The 21906-nt window shown below is 44.7% G+C and overlaps 1 protein-coding gene across 1 annotated transcript in view; it reads right to left on the bottom strand.

Moving 5' to 3' along the window:
- The window catches only part of MYBPC3 (myosin binding protein C3), a 116137-nt gene that overhangs the window by 55720 nt on the left and 38511 nt on the right, over window positions 1-21906 (bottom strand). The window contains exons 20-24 of the mRNA XM_045016273.1: window positions 17387-17416; window positions 17069-17208; window positions 12326-12403; window positions 10763-10922; window positions 1481-1585 (exon numbers count right to left, since the gene is read on the bottom strand). Of these exons, the coding sequence (XP_044872208.1) occupies window positions 1481-1585; window positions 10763-10922; window positions 12326-12403; window positions 17069-17208; window positions 17387-17416 (513 nt within the window). The remainder of the gene's footprint in view (window positions 1-1480; window positions 1586-10762; window positions 10923-12325; window positions 12404-17068; window positions 17209-17386; window positions 17417-21906) is intronic.

The following is a 21906-nucleotide window of genomic DNA, read 5'->3' as shown; positions in this document are numbered from 1 at the left end:
TGTAATATGTTTTTTATTGGACCAACTTCTATTGGTGAGCAAGACAAGTTTTCGAGCCACGCAGAGCTTTCTTCAGGTCTGGTATTACACTAGCAGTTTTGTCTATATCAGGGGTTAGCAACCTTTCAGAAGTGGTGTGCCAAGTCTTCATTTATTCACTCTAATTTAAGGTTTTGTGTGCCAATAATACATTTTAACCTTTTTAGAAGGTCTCTTTCTATGTTAATAATATATAACTAAACTATGGTTGTATGTAAAGTAAATAAGGTTTCAGAATGTTTAAGAAGCTTCATTCAAAATTAAATTAAAATGCAGAGCCCCCTGGACTGGTGGCCAGGACCCAGGCAGTGTGAGTGCCACTGAAAATCAGCTCGCGTGTCGCCTTCGGCACCCGTGCCATAGGTTGCCTACTCCTGTGCTAGAGAGTGTAATTTTAATGAAGTTGTATTTCTTTTTGTTATATATTGGAGATGGAGTGTTGAATCCTTATGGAGTGTTGAAATGCATCAAAGATAATGTTATGGGCAATATGAAGATGAAAGGGAATGCACAAGCCTTTCCCCTTAACTTCTTATTTTCATACTTTTAAGGGTTTCAGTGAAAGGAGTGAATTCTGCTGCAACCTTAACTGTTACTAAACATAGTATTTGCAGTTTTTGTTCTAGTTCTGCTGATAGCAAAATCCTTGACATAATATTGGCTAAAACTTTCATTAGGGATTGAAAATAATACTTAAGTGACCCGACCCAACCCAAAAGACCTCCACATAACTGAACCATTGGCGTGACCTTTTCAAACTGTTTTGTGAGCTTTTGAAAACAGCAACATGGCAACGACTGGTTTATTCCTTCACATCTAATAGTTTAAGCTATTAACTCCTTGGTGGCTGGAGTGGACACTTTGCAGGTCCTATTATTCCTGCACAGGGTACAAGTGACTCCTATAGTAGTTACTCCTTTCTTTTGGGAAAAAACGAAGATCTAATACAAGCTCTACTCTCCTAGAATATAGAACAAGGAGTTAAAAGGGAGGAATATAGTAGATCATCCATAGCTCCAGTGCTTCTCATAAGGCTTCATAAAGGTTGGACTGTACTGAAACAAGGAAACTCAAGCAAGTCAAGACCCTATAGACTTCAGCAAAGTTTCAGAGTCTGGAATGGGAATGTCTAACTTTAGTTTCCTTCTGCCTTAACACTAGGCATTCCCATTTGTGCCCTTGTCCAAACACAGGCTTAACTCTGTCAGTGAAACGTGTCCCTGATTTAGATGGGGCAGATACAGGGCACTCTGCCCCTGAGATTAAAGGGCCAGGATTCTGGTAGCTTGAGAATGAGTCATGTGCATCTCTCAGTTTTAAGAGTTGGCATCTCTGATTTCTGTATGAACAGGCTGATAAAGGTCCCCAGGTCTCATTTTAAAGGGCCAGTAACTGGTATAGATGAGTCCGCTGAGGACTCCGTCTTTTTAGCAACTCTTACCCAGTATTGGTTGTCCTCCATCATATTTAGGGGGTTGCCACTGCACTGTGCAGTAATCCTCTCCAATGTTGACGATCTTGGGAGCCTCTGGAGGATCAGGAACATCTGAAGATTGTATGAGAGAGGGAGTATCAAAATTGTTACCCTTGCCATCAGCTATGTTGATAAACATTTTTGTTTAGCATTTTTCCACATTATATATCTAAAGGATATCTGCACAACCAAATCAAACCTATTGAGAGATCCCTCCTCCTTCATTTTGAAGACACTGTCTGTCTGTGGTATTTCTAATGCACAGATATAGATCTGTAGCATCTAAGCACCAGATACAGTATAAGTCATTACTTCAGTCCAGACTGAGCCCTGCTCTTTGATGCTTCTAGGTTAGGTTGCTTTTACTTTAAATTATGTTTGATTATTCATATTTCTTAATCTATACATACATAGACACATCTTTGTGAAATAGAAAATTTTAGCTGTATAGCAGTCTGTATAATCTGCCCACCCCCCACCAAGGTTTTGACAGCTAAATGTTTCCCCTGGCCTGCAGGATAGGTGCAATCCTGAGATGCATCATTGTTGTTCATAATTTGGCAGGCAGAGGGAACTGTTGCAGAGAGAGGCTGTCCATTGCTACTTCTGGGGGAATTCTACACCACTGCACATGCACAGAATTTCTGTCCCCCACAATTTTTTTTTCTCTGCCGGAGAGTGCTGCAGTTACACCTTTCACCCACCAGGGGCTGCTGTGGTGCCAGAACAAAGGGCAGCCGGCTCACCAGCCATAGCAGTCTGCAGCTGTGGGTTCCTCACAGAGCACTGCCCATGGGGACAGGTGAGAACGCATGGGATATGGAAGGGGACAAACAGAGCAGGGAACATGGGGCTGCTGGGGGGTCACATAGACTGGGTTGAAAAGGGCTAGTGGGGAGGACAGACTAGGGCAGGGACTGAATGGGAGTGGAGGTGCAGGGCCATGTGGGGAGGAGGTGGGGTGGCTGAGTGGGGATGCAGGGACACATGGGGACAGGGGCAGATGTGCCTGACTGAATTGGAAAGGCTGTGGGTCAGCCAGGGTTTGCATGGAGGAGGGTCCCCAACTCCCTAACAATCTCTCCCCTGCAAAAAAACCCTGTTCCATTCTTCTTCCACCCACACCCAACAGCCCTCCAGGTTCACTCCCAGCCTTCTTCCTAGCAATTACTTTCCTCTCCCTCAGCTCCTCCATTACCTCTGACTCCTGCAAGCCTTTGCACTGGTTCTGTGGGATTCAGGAAATGCATTTCTGTATTGTAGTTTAAATGAATTATTACTCAAAGTTCTGTATTAATATGCCCAGTAAGGCAGTAATGTCAAAAAACAGTTCCTGAATCTTTTTTGTTGTCTCTATTATTACAGAGATACTTACTGACAAACATATTTTGAAATAAAATTAACAAAATAATTGTAGCTGGTGTGATTATATTGTGTTATTTTGACAAATAAAATATGCAGACTTTTGCAGAATTTTAAAATATTGTACGTAGAATTTTTAATTTTTTGGCGCAGAATTCCCCCAGGAGTATCGTGCCTAAATTCCACCTGTTAGGAAATGAGAAAATCTGACATGGCTCCCATTTCTTGGGTCTTCTGTGTCAGACACCATGATGGGGATAATCAGGCCTAGTTGCTGGAGCCGTGGCAGTTAAGCCTAGTGGTCAGAGCCAGGGGTTAGAGCTGGAATGAGGAGTCCAAAGCGGGGTTGAAGCAAGGCTGGAGTGAGAGCAAGGCTGGAACAGGACGTGAGCAAGAGCAGGATTAGGAAAAGGGCTGAAGCAAGAGCAAGGCTGCAGAGGCTAAAGCTTGGGGAGTCGGTTACCATTGTCAGGCAGGAGAGAGTTCCAAGTCCTGGAGTGATGTTGAGCTGACTGAATTACTGTTCCTCCTGTGGAGTTTATATACCTGCCCAATACAAGAGTGACTTACCACCTTACATTACTGTGTCCCCCACCCCCCACCCCCCAAAGGCACCTCCCTAATGCCTTTGGACCCAACTTGTTTGGGTGCAATTGATAGAATTCATGAAGCACATCGGGTGCATGTGTGTTACAGGCTGGTTCCCATGAACAATCAGCTGGGTCATTCCCTTCCAGTCCTTAGAGGAGTGTAGAGGCTAGGTTCTGTCTCACCTCATATTCTTCCTGTTCCTGAATTGAGATTGGGAATGGAGGTGGTTGTGTGTATCTAGGAAAGAAGTTATCCACATATTTTTAACAAGAAAACATGGAATACTGGATGTCTTCATGGTACGCAGTAGCTGGAGCTTGAAGGTCACCAGGTTAATCTGTTGAATGATCTGGAATGAGCCAAGGTAACAGTAGTTTAGTTTCCTTGAGGGTCGTGAGGTGTCAAAGTGCTGAGTTGAGAGCCATATCCTGTTGATGAATGTCAGTGTGTTTGTAGTCCTCTTTGGCTGAGTTTGTGTGATTTTAATTCCTCTTGAATGCAGTGATGTTCAGCCAAATTGGAGGCCACAGGGTCATGAGAGGCTGGCCGTACAGATGGATGAAATCAGGACTGGAAGCAATAATTGAAATAGAAGGGCCTTTGGCAGGTTGATTTGTGATCGGAGTTATTGTAAGCAAACTCGGCAAAAGGCAAGAGCCTGATCCAATCATGTTGATGAAGCAGTGAAGACATTTTTCTAGAATTTTCCTAGAAATTATCCGTTCTGTTTGTCCATCCATCTGGGGGTGGTAGGCAGAGGAAATGTGTAGGGTGACTTCCAGGAGTTTGAACAATTCTCTCCAAAAATGGGAGACAAATTGTGGCCCACAATTCGGTGTAATGTCAGTTGGTAACCCATGGAGCTTGAAGATGTGGTTGAAAAATAAGTGAGCCATTGCTTGTGCAGTGGGGATCTTCTGACAAGGCAAAAAGTGTACCATTTTGGTGTGGAGGTTGATGATTATCACTATAGTTGTGCAGCCCTGAGAAGTGGGGGAGTCAGTGATTAAATCTATTTATTGATTTAACCTCTACCCCTTCCTACTTCTCCATGTGGGCACCAATGATACTGCCAAGAATGACTTTGAGCAGGTCACTGCAGACGACGTGGCTCTGGGAAGAAGGATAAAGGAATTTGAGACGCAAGTCGTGTTCTCGTCCATCCTCCCTGTTGAAGGAAAAGGCCCAGGTAGGGACCATCAAATTGTGGAGGTAAATGCGTGGTTGCGCAGGTGGTGTCGGAAAGAAGGCTTTGGATTCTTCGACCATGGGATGTTGTTCCAGGAAGGATTGCTAGGAAGAGATGGTATCCACCTAACAAAGAGAGGGAAGAGCATCTTTGCAGGCATGCTTGCTAACCTAGTGAGGAGAGCTTTAAATTAGGTTTGCCAGGGGATGGTGACCTAAGCCCTGGTAAGGTAAATGAGGAAGTGGGATACCAGGAGGCAGGGCTGGCTCTTGGTTTTTTGCCACCTCAAGCAAAAAACAAACAAACAAAAAACCTGGAATGCCACCGCCGAAGCAAAGGTGCCGCCCCAAAGGGCTGGAATGCTGCCCCTTCAGAAGTGCTTCCCCAAGCACATGCTTGGGACGCTGGTGCCTAGAGCCGGCCCTGCCAGGAGGAAACACAAGGAGGAGGGTGCACCAGGGGAAGCCTCCTGATTCATACTGAGAAAGTATGGCAATCGGCTAGTTCTCGTAGGTACCTGTACATGAACGCAAGAAGCCTGGGAAACAAACAGGAAGAATTGGAAGTCCTGGCACAGTCAAGGAACTGTGATATGATTGCAATAACAGAGACTTGGTGGGGTAACTCACATGACTGGAGCGCTGTTGTGGATGGGTATACACTTCAGGAAGGACAGGTGTGGGAGAAACGGTGGAGGAGTTGCACTGTATGTAAGGGAGCAGTATGATTGCTCAGAGCTCAAGTATGAAACTGGAGAGAAGCCTGTTGAGAGTTTTTGGGTTAAGTTTAGAGGTGAGAGCAATGAGGGTGATGTCGTGGTGGGTGTCAGCTATAGACCACCAGACGAGAAAGATGAGGTAGACGAGGCTTTCTTTGGACAACTAACAGAAGTTTCCAGATCACAGACCCTGGTTCTCAGGGGGCCTTCAATCAGCCTGACATCTGCTGAGAGAGCAATACAGCAATGCACAGACAATCCAGGAAGTTTTTGGGGAGTGTTGGGGACAACTTCCTGGTGCAAGTGCTGGAGGAACCAACTAGGGGCTGTGCTCCTCTTGACCTGCTGCTCACAAACAGGGAAGAATTGGTAGGAGAAGCAGAAGTGGGTGGCAGCTTGGGCAGCAGTGACCATGAGATGGTCGAGTTCAGGATCCTGACAAAAGGAAGAAAGGAGAGCTGCAGAATACAGACTGTGAACTTTAGAAAAGCAGACTTTGACTCCCACAGGGAACTGATGGGCAGGATCCCCTGAGAGGCTAATATGAGGGGGAAAGGAGTCCAGGAGAGCTGGCTGTATTTTAAAGAAGCCTTATTGAGGGCGCAGGAACAAACCATCCCGATGTGCAGAGAGAATTGGAAATATGACAGGTGACCATCTTGGCTTAACAGAGAAATCTTCGGTGAGCTTAAACACAAAAAGGAGGCTTACAAGAAGTGGAAACTTGGACAGATGACTAGGGAGGAGTATAAAAATATTGCTTGAACCTGCAGGGGTGTAATCAGGAAGGTCAAAGCATAATTGGAGTTGCAGCTAGCAAGAGATGTGAAGGGTAACAAGAAGGGTCTCTACAGGTATGTTAGCAACAAGAGGAAGGTCAGGGAAAGTGTGGGACCCTTACTGAATGGGGGAGGCAACCTAGTGACAAATGATATGGAAAAAGCTGAAGTACACAATGCTTTTTTTGCCTCAGTCTTCACAGACAAGGTCAGCTCCCAGACTGCTGGACTGAGCAACACAGTATGGGGAGGAGGTGAGCAGCCCTCAGTGGTGAAAGAACAGGTTAAGGACTATTTAGAAAAACTGGACATGCACAAGTCCATGGGTCCAGATCTAATGCATCCGAGGGTGCTGAGGGAATTGGCGGCTGTGATTTCAGAGCCATTGGCCATTATCTTTGAAAACTTGTGGCGATCGGGGGAGGTTCCAGACTACTTGAAAAAGGCTAATGTAGTGCCCATCTTTAAAAAAGGGAAGAAGGAGAATCCAGGGAACTACAGACCAGACAGCCTCACCTCAGTCTCTGGAAAAATCATGGAGCAGGTCCTCAAGGAATCCATTTTGAAGCACTTGGAGGAGAGGACGTTGAACCGGAACAGTCAACATGGATTCACCAAAGTCAAGTCATGCCTGACCAATCTGAATGCCTTCTATGATGAGATAACTGGCTTTGTGTATATGGGGAAAGCATTGGACAGAGGTGATATATCGTGACTTAAGCAAAGCTTTTGATACAGTCTCCCACAGTATTCTTGTCAGCAAGTTAAAGAAGTATGGATTGGACTATATGGTGGATAGAAAGCTGGCTAGATTGTCGGGCTCAACAGGTAGTGATCAACGACTCAATGTCTAGTTGGCAGCCGATATCAAGTGGAGTGCCCCAGGGGTTGGTCCTGGGGCCGGTTTTGTTCAACATCTTAATTAATGATCTAGATGATGGGATGGGTTGCACCCTCAGAAAGTTCGCGAATGACACTAAGTTGGGAGAAGAGGTAGATACGCTGGAGGGTAGGGCTAGGGTCCAGAGTAACCTAGACAAATTGGAGGACTGGGCCAAAAGAAATCTGATAAGGTTCAACAAGGACAAGTGCAGAATCCTGCACTTAAGATGGAAGAATCCCATGCGCTGCTACAGGCTGGGGACTGACTGGCTAAATGGCAGGTCTGTAAAAAAGGACCTGGGGATTACAGTGGACAAGAAGCTGGATATGAGTCAATAGTGTGCCCTTTTTGCCAAGAAGGCGAACGGCATATTGGGCTGCATTAGAAGGAGCATTGCCAGCAGATCGAGAGAAGTGATTATTCCCCTCTATTTGGCACTGGAGAAGCTACATCTGGAGTAATGCATCCAGTTTTTGGCCCCCCATCACAGAAAGGATGTGGACAAATTAGAGAGCGTTCAGTGGAGGGCAATGAAAATGATTAGGGGGTTGGGGCACATGACTTATAAGGAGAGGCTGAGGGAACTGGGCTTATTTTGTCTGCATAAGAGAAAAGTGTGAGGGGAATTTGATAGTAGCTTTCAACTACATGAAGGGGGGTTCCAAAGAGGAGGAAGCTAGTCTGTTCTCAGTGGTGGCAGATAACAGAACAAGGAGGAGTGGTCTCAAGTTGCAGTGGGAAAGGCCTAGGTTGAATATTAGGAAAAACTATTTCACTAGGAGGGTGGTGAAGCACTGAAATAGGTTATGTAGGGAAGTAGTGGAATCTCCATCCTTAGGGGTTTTTAAGGCCTGGCTTGACAAAGCACTGGCTAGGATGATTTAGTTGGTGTTGGTCCTGCTTTGAGCAGGGTGTTGGACTAGATGACTTCTGACGTCTCTTCCAACCCTAATCTTCTATGATTCTATGATATCAAGGCCCCAGGTGGAGATAGGGGTGGAAGTGGGATCAGGACACACAGAGGCTTGGCAGGGGGATCTTCATCCAGCTGCATGTCTCACAGGAAGCTTTGATGGAGGAGAATAGTTTTGGCCACCAAAAATTGCGAGAAATCAGCTTCTTTGTCTTCCAGTACCCAAAGTAGCCTGCCAGCAGGGAATTGTGGCATAGCCAGAGTACAGCTAGATGGGGTGATCCAGGCAATCCTTGAACCAGAGTAACTCATTTTTGACTGAGAAGTTTGGCTGACATCTATTTAACTGAAAGCAGATCACTGACCAGTGAGGATTTTACAAGGCCAAAAGATCAATGTTGGAGCACATTCACAAAATAGCAGGGCTTTCAATATAGTGGCAGGTTCGAGAGCATTATCCCCTTTATCGAGGTATCCCCCCTTGCAGGATAATGCACTGAGTTCATCATTTCGGGTTCTGGGCCAGTAGATCAGGGTGAAGTTAAATCTAGTAAGGAAGAGGGACCAACATATTTGACATTGGTTGCAGGCTGTGGCATTCAGAGATGTTTTATGATCTGTGAACACGTTGACTGGAAAGTGCGCACCTTCTAGATGGTGATGCCACTCCTGAAGTGTAGCCTTGATGGCCAGTAATTCCTTATTGTACATTTGGTAATTTTGTTCCTCAGGTGTCTATTTCCTAGAATAAAAGGCACAAACGTGGAGGTCATTTGAGGACCACATCGTTGAGATAATACTACCCTGATTGCGTAACTGGAAGCATCTGTTTCAACAACAAAAAGGTTTAGATGCATCTTGGTGTACTAAGACAGGGGCAGAAGTAAATGCTTTCTTCAGCCAATCAAAAGCCAGTTGGACTTCTGGTGTCCAGTTGAAAGCGGAGTTCTTCTGTAGCAGCTGGGTAATTGGGAACACCACTTTTGAGAACCCTTGGATGAATTATCTGTAGAACCTGGTGAATCCTAGAAAGCATCAGATATCACAAATGCTCTTGGCAGTTGCCCAAGTCAAAATTGCAGAAACCTTTTTGGGATCCATACTTATTCCACTGAGAGAGATAGTATAACCCAAGATGTCCACAGCAGTGCAATCAAATTCACATTTCTCAGGCTTCCTATATAGGCCATTTGCTCAAAGACATTCAGGTACCACCTGGTCATGCTGGTGATGCAAGGTTTGATTTTCTGAAAAAATAAGAATGTCATCTAGATGGATTATGATAAACTGGTTCAGAACCTCCCTGAAGATATCATTAATCAAATGCTGGAACATGGCAGAGATGTTACAGAGACCAAAAGGCATCATGAAGTACTCAAAAAGCCCATACTAAGTACAAAAGTCATTTTTCCATTCATTGCCCTCTCGGATGTAGACCATGTGATAGGTGCTTTAGTGGAAATTTTTGCTGAGCTGACCCTTTCTATTTCTTTGTTGATCAATGACAAGGGATATTTATTTTTGATGGTTATATTGTTCAGTGTTCGATAGTATACGCAGAGGTGCAGGGTGCCATCAATTTTTTGACAAAACAGGATTGGGGCCGCAGTGGGGGACACAGACGGATAAAATTCTTTGCCAGATTTTCATCGAGATACTCCCATAGGAACCTGAGTTCAGGTTCTGATTGGATAAATTTCGCACATAGGGGATTTTGGCCCCTAGCTGGAGGTCTATGGGGCAGTCATAGGACCTATGCGGGGGCAGAGCGTCAGTATTATTTTTATCAAATACATCTGCAAGGTCCTTGCATTTCACAAGGATTGGTGAGTTATCCTCATTCAGAGCCTGCTGTGTGCAGAAAATGGTGGCCTTGCCCAGATTACATCTAGGGTCTTCAAAACCAGATTGGACCAGGCACTAATGTAGACAATAGTCAGATTCAAACGGAACTTCTTGTGATCTCCAAGAAATGCTCATATCGTGGAGAGAGAGCCAGGGGATGCCAGGCATGATTGGGAAGTGAGGTTAGTTAGTATGTGTAATACAATCGCTACATGTATGTTATCTTATCTTATTTAAGAACAGAAATTAATAATTTAAAGAACCTATCCCTTTTGTAAATCCTATCATAGTATTTGTCCTGATGACCTCATATAGCAATGAACTACAAAGGTTTATAATACGGCATGCAAAAAACATTTCCTTTTATCACTTCTAAATTTGTTCAGTTTGCCCTTGTTCTGATAATGCAGGCCAGGATATAAAGAAAAAGCTAATTGATTTTAACAACACCCATCATAATCTAGAGTACTTCATTCAAACTCCCCTCTAGCTCTTCTCCTTTGTAGGCTAAATAATTCCAGTCCTTTTAAATATCTTATACCATATGTACATATCCCTTCATTCCATTAATTGTTTACCATACATATAATAAAGTCGTTTCTGTTAGAAAACTCACACAACAAAATGGCAAAAAGTGATTTCATTCTGTAGACATATCAACCCCAGTGAGAGAAGAGACTAGATCACTGACATTCAGAAATGTAGGGAAATAGAAGGGAAGGATATTCATATAACCTAATTTTTATGATTAGGAATGATTCTTTCTCCTCCCAGATGGGGAATACAAGGGAAGCTACTTAGAAAAACATTTCTGTTAAGTTTTATGAAACATATTCTTCCCATATGGTCATTTTTCACCTTTTTGAACTCACAGTCAGAGCTGTTCTTAGGATTACAGAAATGGGGGTGGGTCCATCCCACTGAACTCACGAGTTTTTCAGAGACTGGTTATTCCTGTCCATCACTTACCAATAACCTTTACTGTGATATCAGCCTTATCTTCTCCTGCTGGGTTCTTTACTGTAACTCTATAAACCCCCTCATCTGGTTTCTCTGCTCCTTCAATGATGAAGATACAGTGGTCTTCATGCATCTCTACACGCACTCTACCTTCAGTTTCAGAGAGAAGCTGTGGGTATTGAAAACAGCAAGTGGTCATTTGTATCTAGGGTGGAAACAGGAGAGCCTAGTGCTGTGTCTGAATGAAGGGAACAGGGATTTGCATAAACATGCTGAGCCTGCAACAACATGTAAGTCTTTCTGACACCGACCATTACCAGTATCACTGAAAAGCTATCAATGAAGTTTTATTCTATTTTAAGGTTCTATTTTGTAGGAACAACAGGATATCAGTGGGCAGCCACTAATAGCTCAGAACATTCTCCTTTGGGGAGAAATTGGTTTTTAAAGCTCTGTAAGCACCATGGGTAGTTAAAAAGACCCTATTGCATATCTCAAACTTGTGACTTGGGGATTATCCTCTGCTCCTCTCTCTCCCTTGGCCCACACATTTTGTCTGTGTCCAGATCTTGTTGCTTCTTCCTCCTTAACATTTCTAAGATCTGAACTTTTGCCCTTTTGTTTTTATCCACAATACTAAAACCCTTGTCAGGGCCCTCATCTTCCATTTTTGTTACTGCCACCTCATCCTCAGGTGAGTATAACCTGAGGATGCCCACATCATCTCCCCCCCCCCCAAACACTTAATTAAAAATACTTTGAGCATTTGCCTGTTCTTCCATTTTGTTTTCTTCGGCTTAGGGAAAAGGGGGTAAATCAGCGCTAACGTGTCTAAGCATAACCATCACCACTTTGTTGTATCCTTTTCCTTTTCCTGTGTCACATCCTTGTATTTTTAGACTCTATGCTCCTTTGGACAGGGACTGTCCAAGACCTATGTGTATGTATAGCGCCTAGAACAATGGGGTCCCAATCTTGACCCAGGCCTCTGAGTTCTAATGTAATACAAATAGCAAAATAATTCTTCTGACTGACTACCACACATTCTCCAATGTAACAGAAATTCATGCAGGATAAAAGGGACTTAATGTGTAAACAGGTAACCTCATGATCTTGTAGTGCATCCTTCACATTCCCATCACTTTACCTGTTGTCATCTCTCCTTGCATCCAACTAATCTCTTCCCCTAGATATCTTTAGTAAGATTCAAAAAGGGGTTAGGTATCCAGAGTTACATAGAACAAAATTTAAAAAAAATATTTATAAGTGTTGTAAACCCTCATGCTTCAGGACAAAAGTCCATCACTAAGCAATGGTGGTTAGGAAGAAACTTGCCCTAAAGACAGGTTATTCCATAAGTGTCCACTAAGGGGTTTCTTGTGCCTCCCTCTGAAGCATCTGATAATTGCCACTGTGAGGCAGGGCACTGTCCTAGATGGACGGTGGTCTGATCCATTATGTTAATGACTATGTTCATATATACTCTAAATTTTAAGCTACTCTAGGCAGGACCATTTATCTGTAAATACACCAGATATATTTATGGGTTTGTATAAATAGTAAGGAACTTGCCTTGCTCTCATTACTTAAATCACTGCTGGAGTCTGGGGAATCCATGGAATCAGCATTGCTTAGCACATGGCAGCTATTCTAGATGAGCAAAGAAATACATGAAAGATAATGGAGCAAATAATCAAGCAATCTATTTGCAAACACCTAGAAGATAGTAAGGTCATAAGTAACAGTCAACATGGATTTGTCAAGAACAAATAATGTCAAACCAACCTAATTTAACAGGTAACAAGCCTTGTGGACACAGGGAAAGCAGTAGATATGGTATATCTTGACTGTAGTAACGCTTTTGATATTGTCTCGCATGACCTTCTCATAAGCAAACTAGGGAAATGCAACCTAGATGGAGCTACTATAAGGTGCGTGCATAACTGGTTGGAAAACAGTTCCCAGAGAGTAGTTTATCAGTACTTCACGGTCAAGCTGGAAGAGCATATTGAGCAGGGTCCCTCGGGGATAGGTCCTGGGTCCAGTTCTGCTCAATATCTTCATAAATGATTTAGATAATGGCTATAGAATACACTTATAAAGTTTGTGGACAATACCAATACTGGAAGGGATTGCAAGTGTTTTGGAGAATAGGATTAAAATTCAAAATTATCTGGACAAACTAGAGAAATGGTCTGAAGTAAATAGGATGAAATTGAATAAGGACAAATGCAAAGTACTCCACTTAGCAAGGAACATTCTATGCACAAATACAAAATGGGAAATGACTGCCTAGGAAGGAGTACTGTGGAAAGGGATCTGCAGCTGATCGTGGATCACAAGCTAAATATGAGTCAACAGTATAACAATGTTGCAAAAAAACAAACATCATTCTGGGATGTATTAGCAGGGAGTGTTGTAAGCAAAACACGAGATGTAATTCTTCCACTCTACTCCACGCTGATTAGGCCTCAGCTGGAGAATTGTGTCCAGTTCTGGGCACCACATTTCAGGAAAGATGATGACAAACTGGAGAAAATCCAAAGGAGACCAACAAAAATTATTAAAAGTTTAGAAAACATGACTATGAAGAATGATTGAAAAAATTGGGTTTAGTCTGAGGTGGGACAGGATAACAGTTTTCAAATACATTAAAAGGTTGTTACAAGGAGGAGGTTGAAAATATGTTCTTGTTAACCTCTGAGGATAGGACAAGAAGCAATGGGCTTTAATTGCAGCAAGGGCAGTGTAGGTTGGACATTAGGAAAAACTTTCTGTCAGGGAAGTTAAGCACTGGAACAAATTGCCCAGGGAGGTTGTGGAACAGGCCTGCACAACACGCGGCCTGCGGGCCGCATGCGGCCCACGTGGGCCTACTGTGCGGCCCACGGGCAAGCGGCGGGGGGAGCTGCCGGGTTCGCCCTCTGCCCGGGGGGAGCACCAACTTTACAGCCCTGCGTGCCACGCTCCAACCGCCCTAACGGTCAGAAGTGCAGTTGCTGAGTTCGCCCCCTGCCCCGGGGGGGAGCAACCTCACAGCTCCGTGCTTCTGACCGTCCGGGCGGTCGGAGCGTGGGGCTGTGAGGTTGCTCCCCCCCGGGCAGGGGGCAAACCCAGCAGCCGCGATTCTGACTGGGTTCGGCCCCTGCCCAGTGGGGGGAGGGCGACCTCATACCCCCCGCACACACTGCACTCCGATCGCCCGAACGGTCTCCCGCTCCCCCATCTCCCACTCCCCCCGCCTGGCGTACAGCGGGTACGTCACTTCTGGGGCTGCTGAGTCGGGAAGCGCTGGGCACAAGGCAGAGCCAGTAAGTGCAAGCGAGGGGAGGGGCACCTGGCCTGGGCTCAAGCCGCAGCTTGCGGGGCCTGGGGTCAGGGGGGTGTCCAGCTCAGAGGGGCTGGGCTCGGAGCTAGGGGATCAGGGCTGCGGGTGGATGGGGTCAGGGGAGTGCTCGGCTCAGAGGGCTGGGCTTGGAGCTAGGGGTCAGGGCTGGGGGGGGCGGGGTTCAGCCGGGCTGGGCGGCGCTGGGAGGGGAGAGTGTTTCAGCGCGGCCAGCAGGGTTTCGGCCCTCAGCTATTTTCTTTGGAGTAATACGGCCCTCACCGCTTTACAAGTTGTGCAGGCCTGTTGTGGAATCTCCATCATTGGAGGTTTTTAAGAACAGGGGAGATAAACACCTGCCAGGAATGTCTGGTTATTATGTTGTCCTGCCTTGAGTGCAGGGGACTGGACTAGATGACCTATTGAGGTCCCTTCCAGTCCTACCCTTCTATGATTGTATGAAGAGTCAGAAAGATCTCATTGAGCAGAGTTGATCAAGCTGTCTGAGACATAGAGGAGAAGGATATGTTGGCTGCTTGGCACAGGAGATGTGACAAAAACGAAGATCAGAATGAATGAACAAAAATGAGAAGAAAATTAACTGATAAAAAAAAAACAGAATTGTCAGTGTATTCCCAGAGTGAGATAGAATTAAAGGAAACACCAGCAAGACCAGTTTCATAGCCTCATAAATAAAGATTTATGAGCTCCCTGCATCAGATGCCACAGATAGATGTGATTCAGTCACTGTCCCATGAAAGTAGTAGGTTAGTGGGCTTATATATTTCTGCAAAACAGAGAATATTCTTTCTGTATCAGTGGGGTATTGGGTTTATGAACATCTTTTATGGAAAGGAATAAATTCATCCCTTTAACACCAGCCATACTAGATAATCTGAAGTTATGCTACTGCCCTTTTTAAATTCCTCCACTAGTCCCCATGCTTCTGTAGTGGGGTGGACACCTGCTCCTGTCCTGAAGGGCTTAAAACAGCCAGGAAGAGGGCTGTGGCAGGGAAAAGCTAAGCTGATTGGGGAAGTAGCCACAGCTGGGCCATGCCCCAGTCAGGCCCATCTGGTCCCTATAAAAGACTGTGAGCCAGAGGCCCAGGGACAGTCTCTCTCTGCATTCAGAGAGAGAAGCGCCTGGCTGCAGGGAGCTAGAGACAGGGTACGTGAGTGGAGCAGGGCTGGGGAAAGGCTGAGGAGCTGGGGAGCTCCAGCCTGGAAAGCCCTAGGCTGTGGCCTAGCACAAGGCCACAAGTACTTGGGGTTGCAGAGGGCAGCCCAGGGGTAGGCCAAGGCAGGTCCAAACCCAACCTTGCCAGTGATGAGTAGGCTGATACTGCAGTCTGCCCCAGGGTGTGGGGGCTAGATGATGACTGGCAGTAGCCTTATCCTGAGGCAAGGTGGGATAGTAGGCAAGGGTTCCCCAAGGAGGGGAGACCCCAAGACTGAGGGGATTACTGCTAGGGAGCAGCACCCCAGATACAAGGGCACCGGGTCTGGGAAGGACACAGGGGGGCCAGAGGACAGGCGGATCACCAGCCTGCAGAGGATGCTCCGGAGCGGGAACAAGCTAATTCCTGGAAGTCACCAGCAGGAGGCGCCGCAGAGGTGAGTCCACACGTCTAACAGCTTCCTTTGCATAAAGTTCAGTTTCTTGTCCTTCACGGTCTTCCTTACTTATCTACTCATGTCTTATATCTCAACCAAAGTTCCCTGCTGCAGCTTCTTTACTCTGTTTTTGCAAAAAGTAAGCAAACTTTTTGGGTAATCCCTCCCAGAAGATTTTCTTCCACAAACTCATTTGGCTTGAGGGGGGAGGGTGGGGCTGCATGGGCTCTACTGTTCTCAGGGAAGAAATGGGACCTGTTTGCCCATTCTGGGGGAAGGAGTAAGACTGGTTTGGGTCCTAGCTTCCTTTATGGGATAATATTAATAAGTTTAATTTTAAATAATAATGAAGTCTGCATATGTTTTTAGAGGCAAACTTCTTCTAGGAACTGTTTTCTGGACTTTTTTGTGGACTGATGATCACAAGATAATATTTCAGAAGATTGAATTCCCTCTCCATCTTGTCACTGAACGAAATTTCCTAATTCTGGGTTACAAAGTAAAACATTATGATTTGTTTAGGAGTGGGTGCTGGGAATTAGTCTTTACTGCATTCATGACTGCCACAAGAGGTCAGCCTTTTGCTATCAACAAAAAAAAGAACATTTATCTGGCAGTAAGAAGTAGCATTTCACTTTTAAAGAAGAGAGATTGAAAAGTCTAAAAAGTTCAGCAAATACCATAAAAGGAGTAAGCACCATTGACTGCAGTATTACTTTATACTCCTCTATTTTGGCCTCCTGCAATTGCTCCAACAACCAGGTAAAATAGGAGTTATCCTTTAAATTTACGAAGTCTAAATTGGCAGAATGCCCAACAGAACTGGCTGCTGGTGTAGATGAGTCTACTGCTTTTTAGACATTCAGTAGGATGTTGAAAGTACCATTTGTTCACAAACTGACCAAAAGAACTTGGGATGAGAAAGGAGAGACTGTAGAACATTTCCTTCCTGTGAGGCACGGGTGGTGGGGAGGGCTGATGACCATGGCTTGCTTGTTTCATGTGAGAAGACAGTAATCTAATGGTGGCAGCCCTCTCCCTAGGCATGCAGATACTATGCTGATGTGCAATAGAGAAAGAAGGGCAGAAAGGCTACCATACATATCTACTTCCTTCCTTTTGTTTTCCCCGTGCTGAAAATAAACACTTCAGAAAAAGAACACTGTTCAAGAAGACTACAGCAAAATCAACTAAATCACCAGGTGCTGTCTAGATGCTGTTTTAGAAATTTCTTTGTTTAGAAACTCTACATTTGGGGGGATATGGAAAAGTTTTTTTAGGTATGAATTGGAAATTCAAATCATATGTGAAAAAGAGAAGAAATTCCTTGGTATGACCTCTTTGCCTTAGCCACATTGTCAGACTACACATTACCTTGTTTACTTTCTGCCAGATGACAGTGGGTATTGGATCTCCCGATATGGGAACATCCAATCTAAGTTTGTTCCCAGCCACCACAACGATAGTGTCAGGAGCTGCTTGACCCATGAAGTCTAGATGGATTTTGGGGGGTTCTGTAACGAAAGTGGAGAAAATCAAATATTTTTCAACATGGTTTGAATGTTTTGCAGAAAAAGGGAGGCATTTCTCAGATGTTATGTTAAAAATTTAAGAGGTTCTTCTACTGAAAAGCATGCAAGACAACTTGTTCAGATGTTACTCACATGATCCAATAATGAACATTGTTTTTACCTTGTCTTGGCACAAAATCAATCTTGATCTCTGGAAAGGGGAAAAAAAATGGATCTGAAATAAATTTCGTGTAATCAGCAGACCAAACATAATTTAAAAACAAGTATTATAATTAATCTCTCAGTGGATGTAAATCAATGGGTGAATATATATATATTGGAAACTGGCTTGGTAAAACAAGAAGAAAATAATAATACAAAAAATAGAATAGGGCTGGGTCTTGCAAAGGCTTTTTCAATTAATAACTTTGCTCCCGTGTGTAATCCTCTTGGCAGTGATTTAAAGCCCCAATCCTGCAAACACACACATACTTAACTTTACTTGTGCGTAGACCCATAGAAGTCTGTGGGACTATGTGCATAAGTAAATGTAACCCCATGAATAAGTTTTTGCAGGATCAAAGCTATAGTCTGTGTTTCCAGGATCAGGCCCATATAAAATGACAAATAAACAATGTAGAAAAATAAAAATAGAAAATAAGCAACTTTTAAAAAAAGTTTAGAAAATGTTTAGGATAAAAACAAACAAAATAATAGCAATAGTATATGCAAGGGTTAAAAATACGTAGAGATTGTAACTAAGCAATGGTTGAAAGAGAAACAAGAGAAACTAAGAGTGGCTATGCACAATTTGAAACTATTTTACATGTATATTAAATGTGCCAGTCCTCAACCTGATTACTTTGTTTGTTCGTTTCTATCCCTTTCTCTCTTTGTGTTTTATCCTTTAGTTCTCAACCCAGGAAACACTTTGCATGAGTAACTTTACTTGCACAAGTCATCTAATTGTGCTGTGTCATTACCTCCCAGTGCTCCCCATCAGTATTCGGCCCAAGCCAGGAAAGATAATGATCCAATCAGTAGACCAAATTTGGTGATGAATCCTGGTCACATGCCACCTGAAGCACTTTGCACATACATTAAGAAGAAAACCTCCCAGTATAATCCACATGGAAAGGCGCTCTGGGGGTGGAAATATTTGGGGGGAGGGGAGGAAATATCTCCCCGCACCCATGTTTAGGTGGGATCCTCCCTCACACAGGAGAGGTTGCAGGTCTTGCTCCAAATCTGATGGATCCTAGTGGGGTCTGTTGAAGGCCAGAGCCATCTGCTTGGAGGCCCTGTCTCCACACTGGCTTCAGTTCTTCCTCACCCCCGTCTCTATTGAAGCCACACTGCCAGGGTCTTATGGGATCCCCAGGCTTATGGGATACCTCAGTTGAGCGCTACCAAAAACCATAATACAGCATTGGACTGTATTAACATTTTCGAGGAATCTCTGTGAGATCTGATGGGCTGCCCAGACTCCACTCCCTCTCCCAGTGTAGATCCTGGATGCACAGAGAGGCCTTTCTGGAGGTCTGGTGAAAGGAAGGACAGTGCAGTGGAGGAGACTACCCCCAACTCCTGTTCATACAGCAGTGGTTCTCAACCAAGGGTACGTGTACCCCTTGGGGTATGGAGAGGTCTTCCGGGGGCACATCAACTCATCTAGATATTTGCCTAGTTTTACAACAGGCTACAAAAAAAGCGCAAGTGAAGTCAGTACAAACTAAAATTTCATAAAGATAGTGACTGGTTTATACTGCTCTATAGACTATACATTGAAATATAAGTACAATATTTATATTCCAAATGATTTATTTTATAATTATATGGTAAAAATGAGAAAGTAAGCAATTTTTCAGTAATAGTGTGCTGTGACACTTATGTATTTTTATGTCTGATTTAGTAAGCAAGTAGTTTTTAAGTGAGGTGAAACTTTGAGGGTATGCAAGACAAATCAGACTCCTGAAGAGGTACAGTAGCCTGAAAAGGCTGAGAGCCACTGCTATAAAAGATCTATGTGCAACGTTCCCTCCATGTGCAAGGATCTAAATGGGATGATCCAGGTCACTGACATCTGTAGCGATCAGACATTAGGAATGGCAATATACAAAAACCTGTAGGAGAACACTTCAACCTCCCTGGCCACACAATAGCAGATTTTAAGGTGACCATCCTACAGCAAAAAAACTTTAGGACCAGACTTCAAAGAGAAACTGCTGAGCTCCAGTTCATCTGCAAATTTAACACCATCAGCTTAGGACTAAACAAAGACTGTGAATGGCTTGCCAATTACAGAACCAGTTTCTCCTCCCTTGGTTTTCACACCTCAGCTGCTGGAACAGGGCCTCATCCTCCCTGATTGATCTAACCTCGTTATCTCTAGCTTGCTTCTTGCTTGCTTATATATACACACCTGCCCCTGGAAATTTCCACTGCTTGCATCCGAAGAAGTGGGTATTCACCCACGAAAGCTCATGCTGCAAAACGTCTGTTAGTCTATAAGGTGCCACAGGATTCTTTGCTGCTTCTACAGAACCAGACTAACACGGCTACCCCTCTGATACTTGACACCATGCAAGGCACTGCATTTAGCCGTATGGAGTGGAAATCCATCAACCTCATGAAGAAACTTGCACAAATACAGACGGATATCATCTTCCTTTCCAAATGTAAACGGATGGACATCATACCTAATGGACTAAAGGTAAAAAATCCACTGCTATCTACATACTACACAGACCACAGTGAGAGATTATGCTGTACTCTATCTAAGAAACTGAGGAACCACCTGATCAGCATCCTATACAGCAAACAGGAAAACATCAAAAAAGAGCTCTCCAACCTAGAGACTCTCATCAATAACCAAACTTCCATACAAACGGACTTCACTAAAATAAGACAGGAGATCTACATTACCCACTTCACCTCTCTAAAAAGGAAAAAGGACTGTAAGCTGTCTAAACTCCTACCTGCCACATGGGGCCACAACCGTGATACCCCTAACCCACCCAGCAATATCGTCAATCTATCCAGCCACACACTCAGCCCAGAAGAACAGTCTGTCCTATCTCGGGGACTCTCTTTCTGCCCTGCCACCCCCACCAACATGATACAGTTCTGCGGCGATCTGGAAGCCTACTTTTGCCGTCTCCGACTCAAAGAATACTTCCAGGACAACACTGAACAGCGCACTGATACACAGTTACCCTCCCACCAACAGCACAAGAAGAAGAACTCCACATGGACTCTTCCTGAGGGTCGAAATGACAGTCTGGACCTATACATTGAATGCTTCCGCCGACGTGCACAGGCAGAAATTGTGGAAAAACAACATCGCTTGCCTCACAACCTAAGTCGTGCAGAACGCAATGCCATCCACAGCCTCAGAAACCATCCTGACATTATAATCAAAGAGGCTGATAAAGGAGGTGCTGTTGTCATCATGAACAGGTCTGACTACCAAAAGGAGGCCACCAGACAACTCTCCAATACCAAATTTTACAGGCTACTTCCCTCAGATCCCACTGAGGAATACACTAAGAAACTGCACCATCTACTCAGGACACTCCCTACACTAACACCGGAACAAATCAACATACCCTTAGAACCCCGACCAGGGTTATTCTATCTACTACCCAAGATCCACAAACCCGGAAATCCTGGACGCCCCATCATCTCTGGCATTGGAACTCTCACTGAAGGACTGTCTGGATATGTGGACTCTCTACTCAGACCCTATGTTACCAGCACTCCCAGCTATCTCCGTGACACCACTGATTTCCTGAGGAAACTACAATGCATTGGTGACCTTCCAGAAAACACCATCCTAGCCACCATGGACGTAGAGGCTCTCTACACAAACATCCCACACACTGATGGAATACAAGCTGTCAGGAACAGTATCCCTGATGATGCCACAGCACAACTGGTTGCTGAGCTCTGTGCCTTTATCCTCACACACAACTATTTCAAATTTAATGACAATATATATCTCCAGATCAGTGGCACCGCTATGGGCACCCGCATGGCCCCACAATATGCCAATATTTTTATGGCCGACCTGGAACAACGCTTCCTCAGCTCCCGTCCACTCACGCCCCTTCTCTACCTACGCTACATTGATGACATCTTCATCATCTGGACCCATGGGAAGGAGACTCTGGAAAAATTCCACCATGATTTCAACAGCTTCCACCCCTCCATCAACCTCAGCCTGGATCTATCTACACGGGCGGTCCACTTCCTAGACACCACGGTGCAAATAAGTGGTGGTCACATTACCACCACCCTATACCGAAAACCTACCGACCGCTATGCCTACCTTCATGCCTCCAGCTTCCATCCCGGGCACACCACAAGATCCATTGTCTACAGCCAAGCACTGAGGTACAACCGTATCTGCTCTAACCCCGCAGACAGAGACCAACACCTAGAAAATCTCCACCAAGCATTCTCAAGACTACAGTACCCACACGAGGAAATAAGGAAACAGATCAACAGAGCCAGATGTGTACCCAGAAGCCTCCTACTGCAAGACAAACCCAAGAAAGAAACCAACAGGACTCCACTGGCCATCACATACAGTCCCCAGCTCAAACCCCTCCAACGCATCATCAGGGATCTACAACCCATCCTGGACAATGATCCCACACTTTCACAGGCCTTGGGTGGCAGGCCAGTCCTCGCCCACAG

Source organism: Mauremys mutica, chromosome 4 (assembly GCF_020497125.1).
Source record: "Mauremys mutica isolate MM-2020 ecotype Southern chromosome 4, ASM2049712v1, whole genome shotgun sequence".
NCBI lineage: Eukaryota > Metazoa > Chordata > Testudines > Geoemydidae > Mauremys > Mauremys mutica.
Note: the sequence above shows the minus strand (reverse complement) of the source record. Positions and strands in the feature narration are given on the sequence as shown.